The sequence below is a fragment of the Manis javanica genome, chromosome 15 (assembly GCF_040802235.1).
Source record: "Manis javanica isolate MJ-LG chromosome 15, MJ_LKY, whole genome shotgun sequence".
NCBI classification, from domain to species: Eukaryota; Metazoa; Chordata; class Mammalia; order Pholidota; family Manidae; genus Manis; species Manis javanica.
In genome coordinates, this window is record NC_133170.1 from 71,256,476 (window position 1) to 71,282,347 (window position 25,872).

Genomic DNA, 25,872 nt, shown 5'->3' on the forward strand with positions numbered 1-25,872 from the left:
GCTGGTGGGAGACTGGACAGTGCGGGCATTTCGCCTCCTGCTCCCTCCCTCCAGGACTAGGGCTTCTGCCAGTGGCCCCATGAGGGCTCTGGCTCTCACCTTTCCCTCCAAGCATCCCTTTGGCCTAAGAGTGGTGAGAGCTCCTACTGTCACTGGTCCCTGGGGGCTTCACCATCCCTAGCAAGTCCCTGAGCCCTACTTACTCTCCTATAAATCTCTTTATTTGCTCCATCTGGGGGTGGGCTGTGTTTCCTGACCCAGATTTTCTGACCGCTTCCTGACTCTGTTTTCTGACCTGCCTGCCGTCCTGCTGCCTTGACCCAGGGCAGAAGGACTTCCCACTTCAGACAGCGGGTCTCAGGCCTGGGCCCTGCTCAGAGAATCTCAGGCCTGACGCGAAGTGCCTTGAGCAGGTCCAGTGCAGGTTCACAGGCCGCCCTCCGGTCTCTGGCTTGGCTGTCCCAGAACCACACCTCTGATCTCCTTGCCCTAAGCCACAACTGCGGGCACCAGCAGACCTAGCCAGCTGCCTTTTGTGCATCTGCTGTTAAGAAATCTGCAAAGGCAGAGGGTGAGTGACAGCCACTGGCTAGACTGGGACCAGGTTCGACAGCCACGTTCCCAGAGCAGAGAAGGCACTAGAAGGCTGCCAGCATAGTGCTGGGACTGACCTTTCTGTGGCTCTCCCTGGAGACAGACCTCCTCCTCCTGGCAATGGAAGTCTCCTCGATGCCTTTGCAGGACTCTTGTCACAAGGGAAAAGGCTCCTGGGCAGAGCCGAGGATGGGGCTCCTTAGAAGTCCGGGGCACTTTCTTGGCCCCTTCTGCTCCATGTCTTAGAGAGGGAAGTCTGCATCTCTCAGCAGATGCCAAATCCACCCAAACACGGACAACAGCAAGCTGTTCCGAGCCATCTGCGCACCCAACACCTGGAGTAAGCATGACCTAAGCTGGCCAAGAATGACCATGCGCACCCAGGAGCACAGCACCTGAGCCAAGCTAATGGGAGGACTGGGCCGCGGCTTGGCTTCTTCTCTCTGCTGACGTGGTCGAAAACAGGGGCCTGTGACTTCTGGGAGGGTGTGCCCGTGGATGTTGGGTGTTGTCCCCCATGGGCGACATTCATGCTCTGAGGAACAGCACAGTTTCATCTTTGTCCCAACGCACCCAGAATCCTATAAGCAGCTCTCAGCAAACCCTGCCAGCTGCTTCTGGCCTCTGAAAGGAGGGGCTAAGCAGGAGCTGGACCCGGGATTAGTGGAGCTCTGTGCGCAACACCAGTGACTCTGAATATGAACCCTCCCCCCTCAGCATGTCCATTCATTTCAAGTTACGATACTGTGGAGCTGAGGGTGAGTTTCTAAGAGAAAAACCTTGATGATGGAGGATGTATGTTTGCTAGTCTGAGGGGGCCTTGTCCTGATCCCGGGTTCTCAATCATAAATGAGTTTGGCTGAGCCTGAATCCCTGCCTTAAAATGTACTTTCTTTTACCCCTGGGCTCTGATGATAGGAACTATGCAAGACCCTGCGACAGACACACGGGTTTGAGTGTGCACACCTAACACATGGGCCTAAATGTGACAGCCAATTCCCAAACTGGCTTCCATTAACATCTCGGGAGACAAAGAATAACCAATACCTAGGCTTCAAACCACAGCACCTCCAGCCACAGGGATGAGTAAACTGGGGTTGTACCCTGTCCACATTCGCACAGCTAGAAGAGGCAGCTCTGACCCCGCAGGCCATGCAGCTGGCCACTGTGCAGCCTTGCCCATCTAGTGGCTGCCCAGGCATCACACAGATTCCTCATTTCCATGAGACCAGGACCCCTTCAGACCCTGGCTTCATTCCCTCAGGGCCCCCGTCGGGACTGTCCTTATTCCCTCCTTGCACTCAATTAAGCAAATAGGTGTTAAGCACATGCCACTGGCAATATGATGGTGACCAGTTTACCATGAGTGCAGTGCAGCCCGGCACTGTGCTGGGGGTACCAGGTCCCCAGTGAAGGGGTGGCTGTCCCTGCGCTAAGGAGCTTGGCCTGGTTGGCTTAGTGGCACCTCTTTGCACCAGAACTCTTGTTTTGGTGGAGTCTGCAAGGCGAAGGCCGAGGGTGTGGAGAGGCCTCATGGGAGCCCCTATAAAACACTCGACATCTCCCCAAATAGGGTGGCCCAGGCTATGCATCCACATCACTCTGTCCCTTCGCCTGGTATTGTGCGAAGGTGAGGAGGAGCAAGGAGACATTAGCTTGTGCAACCCTAAAATTAAAGCTGCGCTCGTTTTCCACAGCGAGAAGAGCTCTGCCTGCCAGTGCCAACCGCCATCGCGTCTCCCTACTGCCGGCTCCCCCCAAGTGTTTATTTAAGCCAACACATTGCTCTGCTAATTGGATAACATTCCATGTGAAAATAGACCTTTTAAAACAACAGCAGTGGCGGCAAATAAAAACAGCTGCAACTGCAAAAGTACCAAGGCGTGGTGGGCTTGGGGAAGGGAAGCATGAAAGGCGCATGCATGGGAAAAAAATCAGTATTTCTGGTTTCCAGGCTTCAAGTCCACTCTTCATGTTCTTTCCCCTCTGTGCCACCCTTCCTTTCTCCCTCCGAGACTAGCCCAGCTGGTTAGAGAGAGAGGTGGTAGCCACTTCTAAGTGGAATCCCAATGGCCCCCAGCATCCTCTGGGCTGGCAGGGAGGGCACACCTGGTCAGGAACCCCAGCTGCCCTGCCTGAGCGGACTTTTGATGCCTGGGAGATGAGACTGCTCCTGGCCTTGGGAAGGCTGGCAGGGGACTCTGTGCTGGTGGGGTCCCTGGTGGGTGCCCACTCTGCCCGGGGCAGGGGTGTGTGGAAGAGCTAATTTCATCCCAGGTATGTTCCCAAGAGATGTATTAAGGGCCAGCCTCTTGACCTTCCTCCAAAGTGGCTCTAACTGGCAAGTCCTTGTCCTCAGTGAGGGGTTAGGGCTGGGCGAGAGATGATGGGGGAGGTGGAGAGCAGGGGCTGGCGTGGTGCTTGGCATGGAGCTGGGGCTCAGGTGAGTCAGTGAACAAGTGAGGAAGTCCTGAATGAATGGGCTTTGGAATCTGATTGGCATGAAGGTCCCCAGCTCTGCTCAGTACTGGCTGTGTGACCCTGGGCAAGCGATGTCACCTTTTTGGGCCCCAGTGTCCCCATCTGTCAAATGCCCCCTACCACATCTAGGAGCCCTGGGAGGACTACCTTACAGATACAAATGCCCAGCACCTTCTACTTTGAGGATGGGCTTTTAGAAGGTTATAGTTATTATCAACACCAAGATACTGCCCTTCCAGAAAATCCCAGAGAACTGTGTGGTGCCTGAGCCACTACGGATAGCATGCACACTGGCACAGACCTGGTGAAGACTGCTACATTTGGGGTGCATTGGAGTCCTTGACTTCCGTCTTCCCTCAACAGCCCTTGTCCCCTGCTTCCTTGTACCACACGGGGAAAAGTTCTTTGAGGAACACTGGATCATCACACCTGGAGGTTTAGGTAATACCAGCAGTTTCAGAGGGACTGACATGTACTGCCTGGGATATCAGGGACTGATAAATGCCCTCAGAGGGGAGGATATGCCAGTCACCGAGCCTGTGATGGGCAGACGGCCCTCCTCCAGCTTAGCTTCACAGCCAGAGAGCCAGGTCTGGACTTCCTGTCATTGCAGAGGGCTCTGTAGCTGCTGCCAGACGGAGCTGAGCAAACGCTTGGAGAAGTCGGGGAGGGAGCTATGCAGGTCTCCCACCCAACTCCCGACTCCCAGAGCTGCTGTGCGGCTGTGTACATGTCACATACAAAGCCGGCGTTGTGACGGAAGCCTCTGGCTATTGTTGCTGGTTGCCTGGTTACTCTGAGCTCTGCCACAGCAGCCTTCACGGAGCCCCATGCTAGGACAGTCTGTCTGATTTGGGGGGTATGTGCTTGCCCCAGAGGGGCTTGACAGATCCCGGAGTGCCTGATGACGAGCAGGGTGGAACACGGTGTCATGGAGAAAGGTCAGAAGACTAGGAATCCCTGGCTGCAAGGAGGACACAGATGGGCCTGTGCTGGGGCCCCAGCAGATGGTGGTACCAAAGGATGCCTCCAGGGACTGGCCAGGGCCTAATTCTCCTCTCTTCTGTCAGCTGGCACAGTGGACTGGCTGGCGCTGGGGAAGGAGCACTGTACGGGGAGTCATGGAACCTGGGTTCAAGGCCGGCCCTGCCTAGGAACCAGTTGTTTCTCCCAGGTTTTGTGGACTCAGGGCCCTACAATCAGCGGTTCTTCCCTGCTGCCTCTCTCCTGACACCTGCCCACCCCCTCACCTTTTCTATTTTGAGGATTGCCTGAGGCCCCCATGGGAGGCTTGGTGCTGAGGGTGACCTGCTGCTGATCCTCACGGATGGTGCCCTGACGGGAAATGGGGGCAGAGCGCTGGGTGAGGGAGTCCACGGGCTAGGGTTCAGTCGAGCCCTAGGGAGGACTTCTAAAGGAGAGGTCCTTCCCTTAAAGAGAAGAGCTGCTGTGGGAAACCTGGGACCATGGAAGGGCCTCGGTCAGCCCCGGGATTCCTGTCGGTTCCTTCTGCTGAGATGGTGTTTTACTCAGTACCTCCTTGCAGCATCACTCTCCCTCTTCAGATTCACGCCCACGTTTGAGCTAACTAGGTATGCACAATATTCAGAATCCTAGTCACCAATATGCTGTGTGCATGGCTCTGGGGGTCAGCAGAGAGAGCTACATGTGCCACTCGGAAGACAATAATGTTCTTCAGACAGATGGGGAGAAGGAGGGGAAGAAGCAGCGGCAGCTTCTCCAGGAAGTGAAAAGAGCAAAGGGATCTTTGCAGGAGAGAGGTGCTCCTGGCGGGTTCGCACTCTGAGGAAGACCAGCTTGTGTGGTGCTGGGCACAAAGGGTCCTGGTCCCACCATGGTGAGGGGGATGTGCTGCTTCAGGGACGGCGGGGCCAGAAATAGCTCCGGAGCTGGCTGCCGCCTGTCTGGAGGTGAGGGCCAAGAAGAGCCACGCCAGGAGGGTCTGTGCGTTGAGGGTCTGTGCGTTGAGTCCTCACTGTCCTCAGCTACCCTTTCTCCTCCTGGAACCCAGACCCGAGGGCAGGGAAGGGGTGGAGGGGGAGGAGCCCCCCCACAGATAGCCAGAGGGCTGAGTTGGGCTTCGGAAGCAAATCTGTAGCCTGGCCTCCAGTGCCGAGTGCCGGCCAGTTGGACACTCAGGCTGCCCTGTGTACCCGAGAACCCCCTTCTGTGCTGGTCCCAGAGAGCGGCACTGTGCCAACCATGTCCTGGCAACGGGGCACGTGGATTTTCAAGGCTGAGGGCCTTTGCCTGGTCTAGCCCTCTAGGCCCCAAAGGCCATGTCAATTCTGACATCAGCCTCTCTGGAGAAAGGCTGCCGTGTGGAGGCAGGATGGCTGCGAGCTGACAGGCTCTGATGCTTTGCCCTTCTCTGCCCCATTCTGCTTTCTTTACAAATCACCGCCATCACCATCCTCCTCCCATCATAGCTAACGCACGGAGCTCACAGGGGCCAGGTGTATTCCGAGCTATCACCTCAGCCAAACCTCACGACAACCTGACAAGGAAAGCCCCACCATCATTTTATAAGGGGGGAAACTGAGGCACGCAGAAAGGCCCAAGGTCACACAGCACGTCAGCGGCAGTACTAGCATTCAAACCCAGGCAGGCCAGCTGGCTTCACAGTTGTGCTGGAACAACTCACCCTCACACCGGCCCTGAGTAAGAGGCGGCTCTCGCGCAGGGGGTGACCCCTCTCGCCTTCTCCCTAAGCAGTCTCATGCAGAACCCTGACATGAAACGGAAGACAGTGGTTCTGCTCCCTCACTGCCCAAGCCCTTGGAGGCCCAGAGCTGGAGGAAGGCAGTGGAGGCAACACCACTCTGCACTTCCCTTCTGTCTGTGGATGAAGGAACCTGGGCTGGTAGAAGTGAGGAGCAAACAGCTGTTGTCTTGAGTGCTATGTACCAGGACTGGCATCAGGGTTTTACGTCTATCACCTGCCTTCACCTTGTGAAGGTGGGACCGTTTGTGGATAAGGAAACTGAGTCACAGGGCAGGGCTATGGAAGCCAAGTCTCCAGCCGTAAGAGCTGGCGCACTGGACGCCAAGCAGGGACCCCAGAGGGGCCTGCCCTGCTGACGGGAACCAAGCCTGGGGTCTGTTGCACGCAGGAGATTCTTCCTCTGCTGCCGCGGACGACAGGCAAGGGAAAGGCTGCCAGCCAGGAAGAAAGAGGAGCAGATGTCTGGACACACGCGGCCACATGTCAACAAAACAGGCACTTGAGTTCAAGAAGCTGAGACAAAGGTGGTTGGCAAGACTCCCGGAGATCCTGGGAGGGCCCCCTTGGCTGTGCATGTTCCCAGGGCCCACAAAGGATGCAGCTGTGTCCCTGAGATGTCACCATCAGCTCACCCCCTGGCTCTGGCAATGCCAACTTGCTAACAGCCAATGGATATGTTTTTCTGAAAGACGTGTTATCAGAGGTAGAAGGGAACCCAGCCTTAGTGAGACCTATCTGTCACTCTATTGTGCCCTTGAGACAAAATGAGGTGGAGAGGGGGCTGCTGCCTGTGGGCACAGAGAGAGTATGCTGGCGTGGTTGCCATGTCCCCTGGGGACGCTGACTTGGTGCTAGAAGGGCAGGGACCACGGACACAGCTGGAACCCTAATCCCACAGCCTCTGCTCCCACATCTGCAGCTGGTCCAGGCCCAGTACCCACTGCTGCAAGAAACGAAGCACCCATCTGGAGGCTGCCTCGCTTTAGAAATGAAAGGTGCTCTGTCACCAAGGAGCCTGGGGGAATTCGGTCCCCATGTGCATGCACAGCAGCACCTGCTGGGGCTGACCTCACCTGCAACCAGCCAGAGCTGGCGGTGTTGGCAGGGAGATGTGTCCCCATGGGCTCCCACCTCAGGGGACAGCGCTTTGGAGCCTCCCTTCCAAGCGGTGCCCCCTGAGTCCCCTCCACTCTGCGTGGCATCTCCCACGCTGCCCACCTTGGGGGGCTCATGACTGAGGCACTTTGACCTGGAGAAGCCTGGGAAAATCACTTTCCTGCTTTGTATCCCAGGTTCCTGTGTACGTGACATGGGAGACGGAGGGGACACAGAACTGTCCCTTCCTCCAAACACAAAACCCAGGGTCTTTTCTCCCAAGGATATCGTGCAAATAAATTAGCAGGTAAGGGAGAGAAAATCTGCATGGGGTGGTAACACACCCACATCTGCTGTGGCCTTGCTGCTGCTCCTGGGGGCCCATGGAGGCGGGTGGGGCGGGCGGGGGCCACTGTCTCACCTTCGCATCCTGTTTGGTGAGGAAGTCCACAAAGCCAAACCCTCTGTGTGCGCCTGTCCCGGTCATCTTCTTTGGCAAGCGGACAGTTTTCAGCTCTCCAAAGGTGCTAGGAACAATAGGCAGATCACAGGTCTTAAGAACCGAAGGCTGGAAGGCGGTGGGGGTGAGAGTGGGGGGCAGGACTGATTCTCACATGCTAATCATGGTCACAGGGGAGTGGGTGCTCATGGTGTGTCAGCTGCCCCACCAGGACGTGCTCCGGGGCATGAGTGGCCTTCCCCTTCCAGCCCTGGCTGCCACGCTGGGCAGGAAGGGGATGATCAGGTTGGAAATACTAATGTAGAATTTTCGGCTCCTCTCTTACAGGCTGGCACCCATGGCCTCTCCTAGCCTGTGGGGGTAAATATTTAGCAGGGGGCATCTGGCCCTGCAAATGCATGGCCAGGCTGTGGAGGCACCGGCCAAGGTGAGGGGCTGGCTGCGTGCGTGTGTGTGAGAGCCAGGGATCGGGACGTGGATTCAGCAGGGTCTCCTGACCCGGATCCGCCTCCACGTCTGAGCTGAGCGCACAGTGGACCTGTGTTGAGCAAGGACAAGCTCCTTCTCCCACATGTGGGACCCAGGATGTTTCTTCTGCACTTGGTGCTCAATGACACACAGCTACTCCCTGTAAATCCTGCCTGCCCTGCCTCTGGGCTTTCTTTCTGGTATCTGCTAAGCCAAAGTCAGGCAAAGCTCTGGAGAAGAATATGGCTTGGTTCCCCCTCACAGGGATCAAACAGGTAAACATGGTTGGGACCATCTCCTCGGCCCCTCCTGTCCTCTCCTAGATAAACCTTTGAGAAATTCCCAGACAAAAGGACTGGGCCTCTCTCCCTCCCATCTCACCCCCTTGCTCCAAGCCTATCCTAATGTCCATTTATCAAATATATATGCACAAATTGCTGCTGATAAATATTTAATGTGCATGGCATCTGAAGAGAGGTATTATTTTATTTGAAAATCTACATACACTTGCAGGTGCCTGGGCACACACACAAACACTCAAAGGTCTAGGATATTTCAGGGCCAAAGACTGATTGGGTAAAAAACACAGTAAAGGCAGTAAGCCTCTCATGAAATGATATAAGCTAAATCCTAGGCGTTAACCCACAGCCCTGCCAGCATGACCAGGCATCTCAGAGCCCAATTTCTGAAGGCAGGATGGTGTGTAAATGCGGCATTATGAATCCTCAAAATGAATCCGCACGTCTCTTCTGAGCTCTCCCCAGCCTCTCCCCCTGGGCTGGCAACAAGGCCAGCCTCCTGGAGAGGGGAGGGGCTGCAGAGCCCTGTCAGTCTTCCCAGCCCGTGCTGAGGCTCTGGCCCATTTGGAGTGGGACAGTTGGGGCCCAGGGGCTGGACAGGTGGGGACAAGCAAAAAGGTGACATAAGAGGGCTGAGGACTCCAGTATGCAAACACTGCTTTATTCTGCCACCTAATGGCCGGCACGTCCTATGGTAAGACACGCTGCCTCCCTTTCTCTGTGGAAGCCCCTGAGCCTTGGCCAGGGAGGCAGGGGATGGATGTTTTCTTATAGGCTCACTCAGATAAATGGTCCTTTGGCTCCAAGTTCTTCAGAGAGCCAGGGACTGCAGGGACAGGCCTCCTGATGGCCATGAGCACTAGAGTCTCGAGGGCATTCAGACCTGGTATGAGAAAGTCTTGGTTAGCCTCCTCTGGGCCTGGGCCACGCTGGGTGCTCTGCAGACAAGGCCACAGACAGCCTGTGGGTGTGTGTCTCTTGCCACCGGCTCTCCGCCCCTGCCTCAGCTCCAGGTTCTTTCAGGCCTTGGCTTAACTGTCACTGCCTCAAGCAGCCTTTACTGATCTGCTGGGCTGAATGCCCCAGCAGTGGGCAGGACTCCCTCTGCTTCCCAACCAGAGTACTGTGGTGTGGATGCCTGTGTGGCTTTCTGCCTTCCCCTGGCACCGGAACTCGGTTCTGCAGTAGCAGAAACCATATATGTCTTGCTCATCAAGGCATCTGCAGGAAGCCCAGTGCCAGGCTCGGCGTGGATGCCTGATGGTATTTTTGGAAGGAACCAACAAGTAAACAGTAGCTCTGGGAGGCGGACACCACCACTGGTACGTTACACTCATACTCAGAGGCTTGTGCTGAGCACTACATGTAACAGGCCACGGGGTACAGACAAACAGCACAAATGCCAACCACTAGTCTTACCAGCCCCTTTTACAGATGAAGAAACAGAGGCTCAGGGAGGCAGCAGTTCTTGTTAATAAGTGGCAGGGTTAGAAAGTGAACTCGGCGGGTCTGAGGTTTAGCCGTATCTCCCTCTTTCCAGTGCCCCATGTTTCATCTTCCTTCAATTACCTGGATGGGGACTGGCCACTTTCAGGAGCGGGGGTCTCTTTCTTGGTGGGATGTGGCCCCATTTGGCATACAGCAGGAAGGCTGTATGCAGGGGTGGCTAGGACACCCTCATGACTCTGAGGGATCCAGTGAGTTCACCACGACCCTAGGGTGAGGGAGGCTGACTGAGTCCCAGCCCCTGTGCCCACATAGGTTACGATCTAGTCCCTTGATGGTCTCAACGGCCTCTGTCCAGATTTCTACTTGGCCCTGCCTGATTGCTGATGAGCTGGTCTGTGTGTATGTGCACACAAAAGAGAGAAAGAGAGAGACCACTGAGGTTAATTCCCCCCTCTCTGCAGCACACTGCAAGCGGCGGATGCTCCGTGCATGGCAAGCAGCTAAGGGTCCAGAGAAAGGCAAGGAAAATAATTAAAAGGTGGAGAGAAGGGCTGGTGGGGAGAGGCTGAAGGAGGTGTGCTGTGGCCTGGAGAAGAGGCATCTGGGAACTCAGCAGGGGAGCCATGACAGAGGGGCACCTGGATCCAAGAGGCACTGCAGGCAGGATCCCCTGGGGACCCTATCCCAGGCAGCTGGGGGGCCTTGGGGAGGTCACAGTCTCTGCCTGGGGTTTGCAGACAGACATCTGCATGGCAAATGACATCTCTAAGGTTCGAGGACCTTAGTAATATCAAAAACCCCATTATTCTTCAGGGGATCAGAAAAATGGTTATGGTGAAGTTTCTCCCCTCCTTCTGAGACTAGGACGAGAGAGAGCTGGGGCTTAAGGCATAGCTGCAAGATTGAGGTGAGATCTTAGCAGGAACTTCCTGATGTCTGTGAGGCCCTGAAGTGACCAGCTGAGGCTTCAGGACGCCATCGCTCCTGCTCTCACGGCAGCCACCAACGGCCAAGTGTCTGCTATGTGCTGGGTCTTTCTGACCTACCATTTCCAGGTGCGACAGCTGTGGGACAGCGAGTGCTAGGGCCTCTATGTGCACAGACCGAGGGCCAGAGACGCGAAGCGCCTGCCCACAGCCCACCGCCGGGGCTGAAGACCCAGGCGAGCTCTCTCTCACTGCGGCCCCTTCTCCTGGGCCAAGAACAATGCTGGGAAAGTGGATGGCTTTGGTTGCTTGTGTAGCTGTGTGGGATAATACAAGGCTGATACTTAATGATCTCAGAGCGATATCGAAAGAATTAAAAAGGAAAAAAAAAGGTTGGGAGAAAAAAAATCGATGAAGTACCTTTAGCTCCTTGGAGATAAGCGATATATAAATACTAGCCATTATTAAGGTTCTTATCTGACGGTGAGGCCCGTGGAGCCATTTTTAAGAGCGGCTTTGGAAGGAAGTTCTGCAGGGACCCTCCTCCCCTGGGAGCAGAGGCTGCCACCTGGGCGAGGCTGGGCAGGGCCGCCAGGGACCAGAGGGTGGGGGAAATCTCCGGGCACCCAGGAGCTCCCTGGGGCCCAGCCTGTCGCGGGAAGGAGACGTGTAAGCTCCCCACTGTGTAGATAATAGAAACCACAAAATAGCAATTACTGTATCAGAAGCTGTGAATAAAGAGGACACATCGGGCTTTTAAACATGGCCCTCCTTCCCTCCCCCACCACACTCACACTTCGTAACAAACTCACACCTCACTTTTCCAATTATTTCATTCACCTCGGGTTCACCAATTACTCCCCCACGCCATGGCCCCACCCCCGCTGCCGCGCCAAGAGCGCATGACTGGTGGCAGATTTGTGGGTTCGCGACAACCGGAGTTTGTTGTCAGGTTTCTAATTTCTTCCGAGGTGTGTGGGGAGGAGGAGGTGGGAAGGGGCGCCGAGGTGTTGAGCGAGGCAAGCCAATTACGCCCAGCCTTCATAAACAAGTCCAGGCATGCAAATTGTGTTTGCACACAGACCTGATTGCAGACACAATGCTTGTGTGTATGTGCGGTGCGTTTGTGTGGGGATTTCCTCCCCGGGAGCAGGCTGTGTGGCCCCTGACCGGACCTGCTGCAGCCCTGGCCAGTGGCAGCCCTAGGGTTTTTGACCCTGCTACTGAGAAAGGATGACTCATTTTACCTCTCCTCCTTGACTAAAGTGATGGGATCAGGGGGAGAGAGCGAGAGGAAAGGTGAGGGGGAGGCAGAGAGAAGCCTCTAGGGACGCTGAACTTGACAATTTGCAGCTGCTCTGATGCCTGGGTTTTGGGGCTTAATGAGCAGGCCAGGAGGCGAGCCTAACCCTCTAGCCCGCATGCTGACACCAAGTGGGTGTCAGGCACACACCCTGAGGGACCTGGACCCCTCCACTCCCAGGACACAAGTCCTTATCACTCTCCTATCTTGATCTGCTGGAGGAACTAGAATCCCAGAAGTGCCGAGTCACGTGGGCAAGTTTGCTGGCTTGAATTCTTTCCCACCTGCGCTCAAGGCATCGCTGTGGGGGGAAAAAAAATCAGATGCCACCCAAGGGACCCACAGTTGGAATAACAATGGTCTCGACAAGATGAAGGGGTGGATGGTGATTACATAAACTGCGGGCTTCTTTCTGTTCCTTCTCAAGGTAAGAAAAAAGGGCTACAACTTCCTTGGTGTTAAAAAGCCCTTCAACTATATCTCTACCACCACCACCACCAATTTCCCAATACATACAGCGAATCCCTCTGGTACTTCAGTGCTATGTGCCCTGAAGCATTTTAAGCATCTGCTGTGCATGATCTCACAACAGCCTTATAAGCTAGGTTCGGCCATTACATTTTATGGAAGGGGAAAAGAACTCAGTCATGTGATTTCTCCAAGGTCCCTTGGCAAGCCATTACCTACCACGGGGGTCAAGTGACTTGTCCAAGGCCCCACAGGTGGTGATGAGCTGAGCTGGGCTTGTCTGCCCCTAAGCTTATGCCCTTGTGTGCTCAGAGTTTGAGGGAACTGTCTTGTTTCTCAACAACTGGCTAAAGGCCCCCCTGTGTGCCAGGTGCTGGGAGGGAGTCAACAGTGGGTCAGATGTCAACCTTGTTCCCAGGGGACACTTGTCTAGTAGGGAGAGACAGCAGGCATGCAGTGGGACTCTGCTGCCCCGGAGGCACAAAAGCGCTCTGGGACAAACCCCTTACCTTAGCTGATCAGGGGCTTCAGCTCAGGGCCTCTGATCTTTGCTTGCTCTTCTCTTCATGCCTACCCACCTTCAGTGGGCCCACAGAGCAATGCCCACTAGGTGAATGAAACGTAGCAGGCTGGCAGCTGCTTTGTCTGGTGTCCTATCTTGTGTCCCCTTTCCTTACAGAGTCCCCATGTGGCTCAGGGTCCCAGCTGAGGTAAGATGGAAAGACAGGCCCACAGGACACCTACAGACAAACCCATCCCTCCACCTGTAACAGGCTATTTTGCAGTAGAGGGTGTCTGGGAACAGGACCCACCGTCCAAACTGCCCACCTCTGATGTGCCAAGCCAAAGCCTTTGATCAAGGCAGCCTGTCCAATCCTCCAAACCTCACCAATGGAAAACAAAGGCTAATACAGCAACACTGGCTTTCTTCCTGTTCCCAACACCCCTAAACTTTTGCCTGTCAGACCTTTGACTTTGTTCTTCTCATTACCTGGAGCTCTCCTTACCAAGACATTCCCACAATCTCAGCTCAAATGATACCTTTTCCGAGGACTTCCACGGCCACTCCATTTAACACTGTTCCCTGCCCCACCAGATGACCACTCTGTCACATCTGAGACATTTTACTGCCCGAAATGGATTGTTTACCTATTTGTCTTTCTCCTCCCTTTTCTGGAAAGAGGAAGAACACACCAAGATGGCAGGTTCATAGTCTCTGCTGTGTCTGCAGAACCTAGGACTGTGCTTAGCACATCAAAAACACTCTAAACATTCAATCATGTATTCACCATGTACTGTGTGCACCCTAAGTGCCAGGTCCCAACCCTTCACATGGCTCATGCCATATGATGCATATATTACTGTGGTGGCACAGTCACGTTTGGGGGCAGAAACTCAGTCCTTCTGTTCTCAAGATGCTTCCATGTACTACAACCACAGTTATTACCAGGACTATCTGGCCCCAAGGGGTCAATGCTCCTTCCAAAGTACCCCCGTCTATTCCTCAACTGCAGTAAATAAGTAAAAGCAAGCAAAAAGGGGGATGATCTGATTATTTACCAAGGGACAACCTAGACAACAAGGCTCACAATTGTGCCCTGCTGGATCAGGGAAAAAAGAAGTTGCTCCCTCCTCAGACAAGGCTGGCCAAGGAGCAGAGGCAAGCAGGGAGTCCTGCATGGCACAGCCTGCAGCCGGCGGTTTCCACGCCGCCAGGTTACGCTGGTGGGCTGCGGAGTGGAGTCTGCTCTGCCCAAGGGCCAGTGGCTTTGCGAGCCATCTCATGGAGGCGTATTTACGAGTGTTCTTTTTGTTCACTCTTTTTCAAGAGTGCCTTTTAGACTGAACTTTCCAATTACTCACAGCTCATCATGTGAGAGTCGGATGCAGAAAGGTTACCTTCTCTCCATCAGTGCAGTGCTGCCTCTCATTTTTACCTCTTGGAGGCTGAAAAATGGCCTGGTTTCCAAGAAAGTGAGAAAAGAAGTGCGGAGGACAGCGTTTAGCTTTTTTCAACAGCCTTTCATGGGGTCCTTTCCAGGCAAGCGTGACCCTCTCGTTTTCTAGATGAGGAGTCCCGAGGAGAGCAGTTAAATGGTGCCTCTGAATCAGGGTTGGGGCCCACGTTCCAGGCAGACTCTCCTGAGGTGGGAGATGGGCAATCCCAGCCTGGCTCTGCCCTCTCCAGCAAGAGAGAGAGAGAGGGAGACACATCCGGGGTTCAGACAGATGATGGACAGGAACAGGAGCTCGCCCCCGCTCTGTGTGTTCCCTGGCCCTGGGCCAGCGGCGCGGGAGCCATCTAGGAGCTTGTCTAAATGCCAAGTCTCGGCCCGTGCCCTGCCACCTGTGTCAGAAGCTCTTGGGCAGAGGTGGCAATGCAGGTCATAACAAGCCCTCCGTGTAGATGAGAGGTTGGGGTCCGCTGTGCCACCAGAGGGGGCAGGGCCCACTCAGCTTCAGGCTGGACAGCCAGCTGGACACTGGGTGCAGGAATGGTAGATCTCTTTCTTCTGAAGAGGCCTGCAATCCAGATTCTTTTAAGAAACAAGATTTTAAAACATTGCTAACGAAGTTAGAATATTTTCAACACTATGTTTCCAGAAGCAACAGGTACAGCCTGTGGGCTGACCACCTCCACATTGCAGTTCCTCTTCTGATTTGGTTCTCGGAGATCAGGACGGCTGGTCTGTTTCCAAAATGACGGAATTCCCTCACCTCCTTGTTACCCAAGATTGGGCCTCTCTGCCTGCTCCCTCCTGGCCTCCAGCAGACCACCGGCCCCCCCATGGTTGCTTGTGTTCACATAATGTGGCCTTTGTGGGATTCTAAGCTTCCTGAGGACAGAGAGGGTCTGGCCACTGTGGTTTGTTCTACAGCATCTACTCCAGGCACAGGTACACTTGTGGACACAGACTCCCTCTCAAAGATCATAATAAGCTGGTGTTTTTCAATTTTTCCCCCTGGTGCACATTCTCAGTAAAATAGTTTGAGCACTCATCCCCAATATATGTACACTTTAACCTTATAAAGGATGTGTGTATGTACTGCTGTTTCATTTTATATGTGCATCTTTAAATATTTAAAAATTAGAAAGCTTGGAAGGATGAGATTAAACATGAATAGAAAAGGAAGTTGCAATGTTTTCCTCCTGCTCAGCTGCCTGCCTGTCACAGGCACTTTTTGGAGTCACACCCTTTGAAGGCACAGAGCGGGCCTTCATTGTACTAAGCATATTCCACAACCTCATGCCATTCCTCAGCAATCCTGTGAGGCAGGCTGTGCTCCCATTTTACATATGGAGAAACTGAATGAAGCTCAGGTTGCTTATGGGATTGGCCAGAACTCATGAGAGCGAGGACTCAAACTTAGGTCTGATGAAATTCTCAAGCCCGCGCTCTAACTGCTGCCTTGCACTCCAGGGGTATGTTTCTGCATGACAGAAGGATTTAAGAAGTCATTGGAGGCTGAACACTGTCTGCTGAACCTGAGTATAGTCCTTGGGCAGAAATGTCACAAGGAGTGTTTCTCGTATAGTTTTCAAGGAGAGATAACCTTTCCAAACGTGTTGTGAAAGATATTAATAGGTGTTTTCTATAAAATACCTGTGGAATTAAATAAACCTGGAAGGGAAGCTATCTGGTTAAACACAACTCAGCAAGCTTCTCTGCTGCAGACAGTGTCAGTGCCTTTAAGACGTTAAGTGCATGGAGGATCTATTCAGAAGAGCAAGAGAGAAGACACAGTGTTTCTCAAACTCATCTGGCCACAGACCCCCACCAGCCAACAAGAAAATCAATTAGGATTTCTCAGGACACTGATATTCGATGGAAACACAGCTTCAATGGAGCTGGGAAGGGCAATTTGGAAGATGAAAACTAAGTAAGGTGGAAGGCCTGACCATACCCTTTAAGGTAAGGCCTTTGCCTTGAACACTCGGGTGGCACTTCTGACTCACCAGGGACTCTGCAAAGTGGGAAGCTGCTGTGGGAGTCAGATGTGGGTTCAGATCCCAGCCCTGATGTCTCCCTTCTGAGGCTCAGTTTTGTCACCTGTAAAATGGGAATAATCACCTCACCACACAAAGCTATTGAATCTCTGGTTCCCTGCATATATTGGAAATGAAGAAATGGAAGCTGTTATCAGAAATGCTCTGGTCTCTTAAGAGATCTGGATTGGTGACAAGCAAGTGACACCTCCCAAGCCCTAATGGTGTTTCAGATCGAAGCTGAGGAGTGGGCTGGGCCAGTCAAGCCCCTCCTGGTGGACCCCAGGGGTTCAGCAAAGAGCTGAGCTAAGAGAGCCAGATGGAACTTTGTGATTCTCAGCGCCCTGAAAAAAGAAGCAGTTCTCTGTCTTATTCACATGTCCTACTAGTTTTACAAGATAATTGGGAAGAAATTGTCTCCAAGGAGGCATCCCTCAGCCAGACTCAGGCACCTCTGTCTTCCCTCAGGCTGAGAAAACCCATTGAACAGCTCGTGTCCCCTCTGCCTTTTGGAAGGAGAGGATCAAGTCACAACCCCCAGCCTGGGGCGCATGTTCTGGTCAGTTCCATGGCTCTGTCCGAGTGAGTTAATGAAATACACAGCAGACACTCTCCTCCACTTTCTCCCCCTCTGGTCTTCAGCTGCTTCAAGTACAGCTAATCCCATTACAAGGAAATAAAGTGGATAATTCAGGCTAATGAAATCGTTACAAGAATGTGGCCAGCTAGAGGTGGACATTCAGAACCAATTTAACACCCTTTGGTGTCATTATCCTCAGCACAGGAAATGTTTGAGAGAAGGAAGGAAAAAAATGAAAAATAAAAAAAAAAGAAAAACCACCCAGGCTCTTTCTTGTTGGCTTGAATCTGGTTAAAGAATTAATCTGCCACATATCTTGGAAATTGCTATTATCTCCATCATGTCCGGTATTTCCACAGAAACTCTAGAAAATATGAAAGGGGGTGGAGAAAACCCAGGCAGCCATCAGCCATGGCTAAGCTTGTGATGCCACCATACTTTCTGTTTTGCCCACCTCTGCTGCTGCTCTAAGACAGACCACTAAGAGGTGCACTCCCAGGCCCCATGTCACCACCAAACTCAGAAACCTCTGACAGTGGATTCAGCTGTCTGTCCCCAGGGCCTCTATGAGGCAGGAGAACATGGTGTGAGTGCCCATGCAAAACAGAAAAGGTAGCTGGACCCCTAGTCTCAGGATAGGCCTGGGGTGCTGAGCAGCGGGGCTCCCTTTGCCACTGGCCCAGCCTTTCCCCTGCACCCCCACATACCACCTACTGCCAGGTCATGGCCAGGCCTCCTGAGAAGGCTGAATTAAGAGTGGTCACTCAACTTCTCAGGACCTGCTACACCCACTCAGCACCCACTGCCTCCCTGCCACGTCTCCTACACACACAGAAGGGCCCTGTCCCTTCCACTTCTTTCGGATCCATTTCACTGCACATAAGGGCCGGACAGCAAGCATCCCCAATGTCTCCAGCTGATTGCCACCAGTCCTGCACTGGTCTCCCATACCAGTCATGGCCTGTTCTAACTTCGCAAGCTAAGGCCACAAGTCTTCCAATGATCTAGGCCCTCCTGACAGGGGAACGTGCAGGGCAGGGACAAGAATAAGGAAGACATGAAAGGGAAAGAAAGTTTCATGAATATGGGAGGGCTTCCCGGAGGCTGCACGGTTTTGCTGGGATCTCAGGAGGCACCCCTGGGCAGGTAGAAAGTTCCATTGCCAGGGGATTAGAAGACTACCCTCTGTTGGCCCCATTAAGAGTGTCAAGCTGCAGCCCTCCATCTCCAACACCTCGTTGCACTTACTCATCAAGAGGAAGGCATCCTGGGGAGATTCAAGGTTGACAACATAGCAGCCTGTCACTGTTGGGGTGCCCCTATCATGGCCTCTGGGTGCTGTCTCTACTGACCACTCTGGAGGAGCATAACGTGGCACCTTAACATCCAGACAAGTCTATGTGGTATCCCGAAAGCATCTCTAGAAAGGGGTAGGATGGTGGCAGGCGCCCTCTTGGGAGCACGAGTGGGATAGAGAGTTGGGAACAGGGGGCTCAGAGTACAGCAGAGTATGTGTTGTCAATGCCCGTGGCCTGCACATGGAGGTATTGTCACTCACTCATATAGAATCCAGAGGGAAGAAGAGACCCCCACCCCTTCCCCACTGGCAAACAGAATGGCACCATGAAGTCCACACACCAAGCTTCTGCCTGTCACCTATGGGAAAGCCCTTAATCCTGCCCCTCCCACCCCCCCGAAAGCCTATTTAGTTTTACGTTACAAACTTATTTCTCTCATTTCTCATCCTAGAGCAGGTGAAAAGGGCAAAGGGGTTAATAGTGGCAGGTTCCTAAGAGGCCTCAAGAAGTGTTAACTGACAGCCATGGATTAGACCAGGGGCATGCATATCTCCTCTGTAAAGGGTCAGATAGTAAATATTTTTGGCTTTGCAACTAAACGCTGCCGCTGAAGTGTGAAAGTAGCCACAGATAATATGTAAACGAATGGCTGTGGCTCTGTGCCAATAAAACTTTACTTACAAAAAAGGGGCTGGCCCATGAGCCTGTCTGATGAGCCCTGCATGAGCCCCGAAAACCCAAATACGATACTGAAGCAACAGCCAAAGTACAGTAGCCCTGGGTGGTCAGGTGCGAGGGCAAACAGGGGACACACCCAGACAGCTGATTGTCCCTGTATAGCAGCTTGGGTCAGTGTCCTTTGCATAGATGGGAAAAGGCATGGTGTGTTTCAGGAAGACTTCCACCTAGTGGCCAACATTTTCAGAGAGGACAGAAGCATAAACCCGTAGATGCAAAGTCCCTTACTGGGGACCCCTCCTTATTCAGTGGTGGGAGAAATGACAAGCTGAGTTACTGTGTGTTTGCACCTGGTGGAGGGTGCCGGGCCCCGTGGGGCCAAGAGGTGTGTCTCGCCACCCAGAGACCTACTCGGCATGTAGGCAAATATGAGGACCCAGAACCGTTGCTGTCCCACGCAGCAGCAGGACAGAAGGCTGCCAGGGTGGAGGCCCTCTTGCACAGGTCTTGCATTTGCTGTCCTCTGTTCTGTTCGTCTTCCTCCATGTTATCTGACTTTACATCCTGTTGTACATTTGGAACAAAAGTCCGACTCCTCTGCTGGGCTGCTGAGCGGCCCGTGCCCAGGAGGAGGCCAGTGGTGCCTGGCGGCAGCAGGTGCTCAATGCAAACCGCTGCTGGCTGCTGACTGGCCAAGTCATGCATGGATGCTTGTCTTTCCCTCAGTTTTATGTTTCTGGTCCTTCTTAGGTCCTCAATAACAGAAACAGGAATAGAGGGTGGGGAGGGAACCAGTGTTTGCCAAGTGCCTACCATGTGCCAGATGTGTGCTGGATGGTCTGTATTCATGGCCCGGGGCAGCTCAGCGAAACAGAAGCGCTCCCAGGGTGCATGTGAGACGCTGAGGGGAGGTCTGGGGGCTTGTGTCCAGGTCTGTGAACTTCCCCTCATGTTGTGGAAAGCCCACAGTGGACAGTCTCCACCCCCTTGAAGAAAGTCTCAAGCGTCTCTCTGAGTTGGGGAGAGGTGGAGAGTGTGGTCACCATGTCTCCCAGGGCAGCTGCAGACCGACAAGTCACAGTGGGGAGGTGACCACTTTTCTGGTCCAGTGGGGTTCAGATTAGCCATGTGCCTCAGGTAACTGAGTAGCCCCAACATCTGAGCCTCCCAAGAAAGCCAGGCCTAGTGTCACCAAGAGACGAGGGCTGAGACATCTCTGCAGAAGCCGAGAGCAGCAGATTCACAGCTCGCGCCAACTGGTGAAGGCCTCGGAGGCCCTCCCAGGGGCAGCCAAGAAACAGCGGGGACGTGATTCATGCTGCTGAGCCTGCCAGTGCGGGGCGAGGAGAGACACCGCGCCCTGGCTGGGACAAATATTATCTGTAAAAGTCTGGGAAAGAAAACACAATAAAACAACTCAAGCTCAGGATGGCTGGTGAGTTTCAAGGTGCAGGGAGAAGTGGAAATGGATTTGTGAGGGGACCCATTTGTTTGGGGCCAAGTAAACCAACACAGAACCTATTCAATTACTGAAGGAGAGGAAGTTGGGATCGGGTGGTCCATCAGAAGCCGAGAGCCAAAGGGGCCTGTTCTGGACTGCGTGTGGCCTGGGGTCTGGGACACAGAGCAGAGGGCTCTGCAGAGCTGGTTTCCGATGTCACAGAAGGAGGGAGCGAGTCTGACGGCCTGCGTGAGAGAGCCGGGTGGGGCCCACCACAGGACATCTTGGTGTGTGTGGGTGGGGAGGGACCTTTTCCTGATAAGAAACCCAATTAGGGCCAGATAGGATTTGGGGTGTGGGAAAACCAAGCAGCCCCAGGCAGAGGTGAAGAGAAAGGAGAAAAATCAGCAGTCAGAAGGGAGGGGGGCCCCTCTGCAGCAACTACTGTTTATCTCACAAGCGAGTTAAAGAGCATCATTTGCAAAGTTCGCGAGGAGGAAAAAGTAAATTATCGTGTCTCTGGCGCTGCACAAAGCCCTAGACGTGCTTTATCTCCCGCTCCCTCTCGGCACACAGGAGACGGCTGTTTGTGTGAATCTCCGCTGCGCCTCCCGTCCTCGCCTCCCCCACCGTTCCATTTGGAAGACGAGGAAGTGTGGCCACAGCTTTTCCTGAGGCAGCAGGCCTGCAGTGACCTGCACCTTGGGCCTGTGCCTTGGGGTGGGCGTGGGGATGGGTGGGGAATTACTGTCAGAGAAAAACAGCTGAAGGTTTTCACGCCCTTGTGGGGAAGAGTGGGAGCAAATTAAAACCAGACTTGTTTTTTCTGGCTGAATACAATCCCCCAGTGAAATAGAAATTACGTCCTCTGACAGCACCCACTCCATGTTCTGGGGGTCCCCACTCAAACTGGGAGGGATCGGAAGTCTGGAGGCATAGACACGTAGGGGTTGCAAGCAGCAGCTTGGGGGTGAAGCTGGCCCCCTCACTCTGTGCCTCAGCCTGCTCATCTGTAAATGGGGACAGCAGTCCCCACACAGGACCAGAGCTGTGGTACAGATGACCTGAGATAGTATGTCTGAAGCATTTTGCACAGAGCTGGGCCTGTGGCAAGTACTAAGATTCAAAACAAACGAAGGAGTGGATGGCAGAATGAAGGAGGCAGGTGCAGATGTACCTCCCTGGGAAGGGTTCTGATGTTGTATTCTCTCCTGTCCTCAGGGCTAGGTCTGGAGTTACACTTTACAGATAAGGAACAGAGAAGGTGCCTGCCCCAGCCAACCTGCAAAATGCCAAGGGGCAGAGGTGGGACTGAGAGCCCACAAATGGAAGCCCCTGCTCACTGAGCTGGCTGCCCCTGTGGCACTTGGGGATGTGTTGTCCCGCCCTCTCCAACTCAAAGCAGGGAAGCTCCGCTTAAGTATGGTTTGTACGCTGGGATTCTGGAGTGCAATTTATCCTGAAACAAGGTTTCCCTTGGGGAGAAACCCCTTCTGCTACACCAGTGACCATCACATGTTCTGTTTACTGAAGGCATACGGAGGTGGGGTCAGCTTCTGTGGCTGAGCTATCACATCCTCTCCAAGTATTCATGGCTCGCCCACACCTCCCAGCCCCTGCAGGCAGGTGGAGTTAGGTGCAGCCATGGGACCAGATCTGGCCTACGAAGTGTGAGGAGAAGCCTGAGCGTGGCTGTCCAGCCTCTGTTCCCTGCCAAGGAGAAATTCAAAACTGCTTGTTGAGTAGGTAGACCCTCCCTCCCCCAGGAACCCTGAGCGAGTATGTGGAGTGGAGCCCCCTCCTGACCCACAATGGACATGCATGGAAGCTGTGGTTGTGTGCAAGTTCTGGGGCTCACCTGTTATGTAGCACACTGAGTCTACCCTAATACAGGTATTAAAAAGGAGGTGTTTAGGGGAGGGACAAAGATGGTTATGAGCAGGCAGCAATGAAGCCGCTGAAATGCAAAAGGGCAAAAGGACATAAGCTCAAAAACAGCAATCCTTGGGACGAGAGCTCAGGAGGCTGGTCTTCAAAATCTAAGTTTGGTCCAGTTCTCCGTGCAGTTTTATGCAGTGCCTCTGATGCGCCCACCATTTTGGAAGGCACAGCCAAGTGAGGCCTAATGCCTGCTTGCTCCCTCCTGCCCTTTAGCACTGGGATGGCTATTCCCAATCCAAGTGACAATGAGGAAAAAGTGACTGGTTCTTTTAGACCAGGGGTTGGCAATCCATGGCCCACAGGCCAAACTTGGCCTACTACAAGTAAAACTTTACTGGTACACAGCTATGGCCATCTGTTTATGTCTTGTCTATGGCTCTTTTCGAGTGACAGCAGCAGAGCTGAATGTCTATGGCAGAGACCACATTGCCCACAAACCTGAAAATATTTATTTTCTGGTTCTGTATTCAGGTTCTCCAGAGAAACAGAACCACCAGGATATATACAGACATACAGAGATTTATTATGAGGGACTGGCTCATGTGATTACGGAGGTTGGGAAGTTCTATGATTGCTGTCTACAAGCAGGAGAGCCAGGACATGTGGTGGCGGTGTTCTAGCCAAATCCAAGGGCATGAGAGGCTGGGGAGCCAGTGGTTTAAGTCCCAGGCCAAAGGCCAAGAACCAGGGGCCTATGGAAAAATCCTGATCCGAGTCTGAAGGCCTGAGACTCCTGAGTGCTGATGTCCAAGGGCAGACGATGGATGGATGACAGCTCAAGTAGTGAAATCGCCCTTCCTCTGCCTTTTTTTCCCCCCAGATTATTACCTTTATTATGATACATATTCTTTGACTTCACCACATAGCTTTGTTATTTAAACTAAGGCAACATAACTATGCTGGGACTAGATTTGCCTAAGTCTAGAATATGCATGTTTATTTGGTGCTGTAGTACATATTAGAGAATAACGTTTTATCAATACAGGAATTAAGATACTGTTTATGTGTATTGTAAGGATTATGACTAGACACATATAAAGCATCTGAACTTGATTCTGTATTATGAAATGCTTCTACTACATGCTTAGGGAGTCCAAAGTGGGAGGGAGAGAGGGAAGGAAGGAAGGAAGAAAAGAAAGAAGGAAGGGAGGGAGAGAGGGAAAGAAGAAAAAGAAAAAAGAATAGAGAAAGAGGGAGTTATTTTTCCTGAGTTTAATTTTATCTCTACAGGAAATTGCATGCCATTCTCATTTCTGTGTAGTCTCTTTAAAGATTTATACTAATTAGCCTTTGAACAAACATTGTGGAACACACAAATTGCAATGTGCCCTTGACCTAAGTTTGCTGCGGCCTCGCATTTTTACTTCCCCTCCCGCACTAAAACGATTAGACTGCTGGGAGGCGTGGTCCAAGTGCCTGTCACTCTGAGCAGGCTCGTGACCGCTCCAACCAACAACGCTGGGCAGAAACGTACTATATGATTTCTGAGGTAAGGCCAGAAAAGGCCAGGAAGCTTCCTTCTAGTGCTCAGGATGTGTGGTGGGCCAGGATGTAGTCAACCACATGTGGGAAGTGCAGCTATTCCCAGGCCACCACATGAGGCACTCGGGTCAACGATTCAGCTGAGCTCCTACTGACAATGGACCTCAACCACCAGCCACGTGAGTGAGCCATCCTACACATTCAGCCTTGACTAGCTATTTATGTGTTGAAGCTTGTCCCCCAGAAAGATTTGTTCAAGTCCTAACTTATGGAACCCGTGAATCTGACCTTATCTGGAAATCGGGTCTTCGTGGATAATCAAATCAAGGTGAAGTCATCCTAGATTAGAGTGGTCCTTAATCTAATGACTGGAGTCGTTGTAAAAAGAGGACAGTTTGGACGCAATGACACACAAAGTGAGAAGATGATCCTGTGAGGAGGCGGGCAGGGAAGAGAGCCACGTGACGCCAAGGCAGAGACTGATGGAGTCCGTCTGATAGCCAAGGATTGCGGGCAACCCCCAGAAGCTGGACGGATGCAAAGAGTGATCCTCCCCTAGGCTCTTCAGAGAGAGCATGGCCTTCATGACACCTTGATTTTAGATTTCTCCTTGCCAGATCAGTAGACATTTTTTGGTTTAGCCTGAAGTCCTCCAAGGGGTTCTTTACTGCAGAAATTCTGAGGACCCTTCAGATATCAATGATGCTCCATAAAGAGAGGAAACTAAAGGTTTCTCCATGAAGAGGACTTCCCAAGCTGATGAAATCACTGAATTCATTTTCATGGAATAGCTCCAAAGGCATGGGAATTTCCTGAAGGAAGGACGGGTGGGCCTCGATTACTACTCAGGTTCTCTCGGTCCCAGCTGACTGTAAGATCTGAAAAAGCCTCTCAATGTGTGAAGGGCTCAGGGATGACAGAGATGAACCTGATCTTCCAAGGTCAGAAATGTGAAAATGAAAGGCATAAAGAAAGAAAAAATAAAAACCTGACTCTATGCAAACCTTGTCTGTCAAGGAATATATAATAATTATAAGCACCTCGTATTTCCACTAATGTAAGATACTCAGATTGCTCTTCAGGGTCTGGCCTTTCTGGAAGCAATGGGTGCCTTTTTGTTCTACTTGGGCTGTGGGTGGATTGGACGGTGCACACCCACACTGGGGAGGCCCATCTGCTTGACTCAGTTCACGATTCAAACACTAATCTCTTCTAGAAACACCCTCACACACATACCCATGGATAATATTTTACCAGCTATCTGCGCACCCAGTGGCTCTGTCAAGTTGACATATAAAATTAACCATCACAGGCTCTTTACAGAAGCTTGACACCCCTGGTTTTAGAGCAATCTCATTCCTGGCCCAAATCCCACTCCGCTGAGCAGCACGCCATCACTGTCCCTGGCTCAGGGAGGACCCTACATGGCACTGTCCTAATCACATCACCCCGAAAAGTACGTGTATTTACTTCTTCTCTCCTGAGTTATTTGTTTTCCTTAATCAGGTACTTATTAGAGCTGGGGACACTTATTAGAGGCTGTGAGAAAATCCAAGTCAACCAGTAATTAGGGAGGTTTGCAGAAAGCTTCATTAGGACTCTCCACCTCACCGTTCCAGTGTGTCATTTACCTGGGGGGCCCTAATGAAGGACTGTTTCCTGGGAGCCTGCCAGTGCAGACAGCTGATGCTGATGTCACTGCAGGAGCCCCCAACCCAGCTTCTCTCTGCAGGACCAAGAGAAGGGACAGCCATCTGATCTCCTGCCATGGGAGTGACAAGACACGGTGCTCAAAAGGAACAGGGCATCCCCCGCCCTGCACACGCCCTCACTCAAGACACACTGGGGCAGAGACCTCTGACCCAGATGGAACGCAGTCCAAGGTCACGTCCCTGGGGGCAATGTTAGGAAAGTGCTCCTCATTAGAGCCTCTCCAAGGTATGAGATTAAGTGGAAAGAAAAAAAGCCATGGGCCAATGAATTAGAAAAAGGGGGGCTAGGGTGGGTGGAGAGGACTGGTACACAGGGGTGTGTATGGACACCGAGTGAGGTTTCTGGAGTGAAACACAGGAAGCCTGCTGCAGTGGCCAGCTTGCAGCTGTGAGGGCCAGGCTTCAGGAGAGCGTGGTCTCCCCCTGCCAGGGCCCCCCACCCCCCCGAGGGCCACCCGCTCTG

General features: G+C 52.9%; 1 protein-coding gene across 6 annotated transcripts in view; it reads right to left on the minus strand.

The window, feature by feature from the left end:
* RBM19 (RNA binding motif protein 19) overlaps positions 1-25,872 on the minus strand; it is a 133,262-nt gene that overhangs the window by 38,425 nt on the left and 68,965 nt on the right. For all 6 annotated transcript variants that reach the window (XM_036993369.2, XM_036993372.2, XM_036993368.2 and 3 more), the window contains one exon: positions 7,338-7,443. In XM_036993369.2, the coding sequence (XP_036849264.2) occupies positions 7,338-7,443 (106 nt within the window). The remainder of the gene's footprint in view (positions 1-7,337; positions 7,444-25,872) is intronic.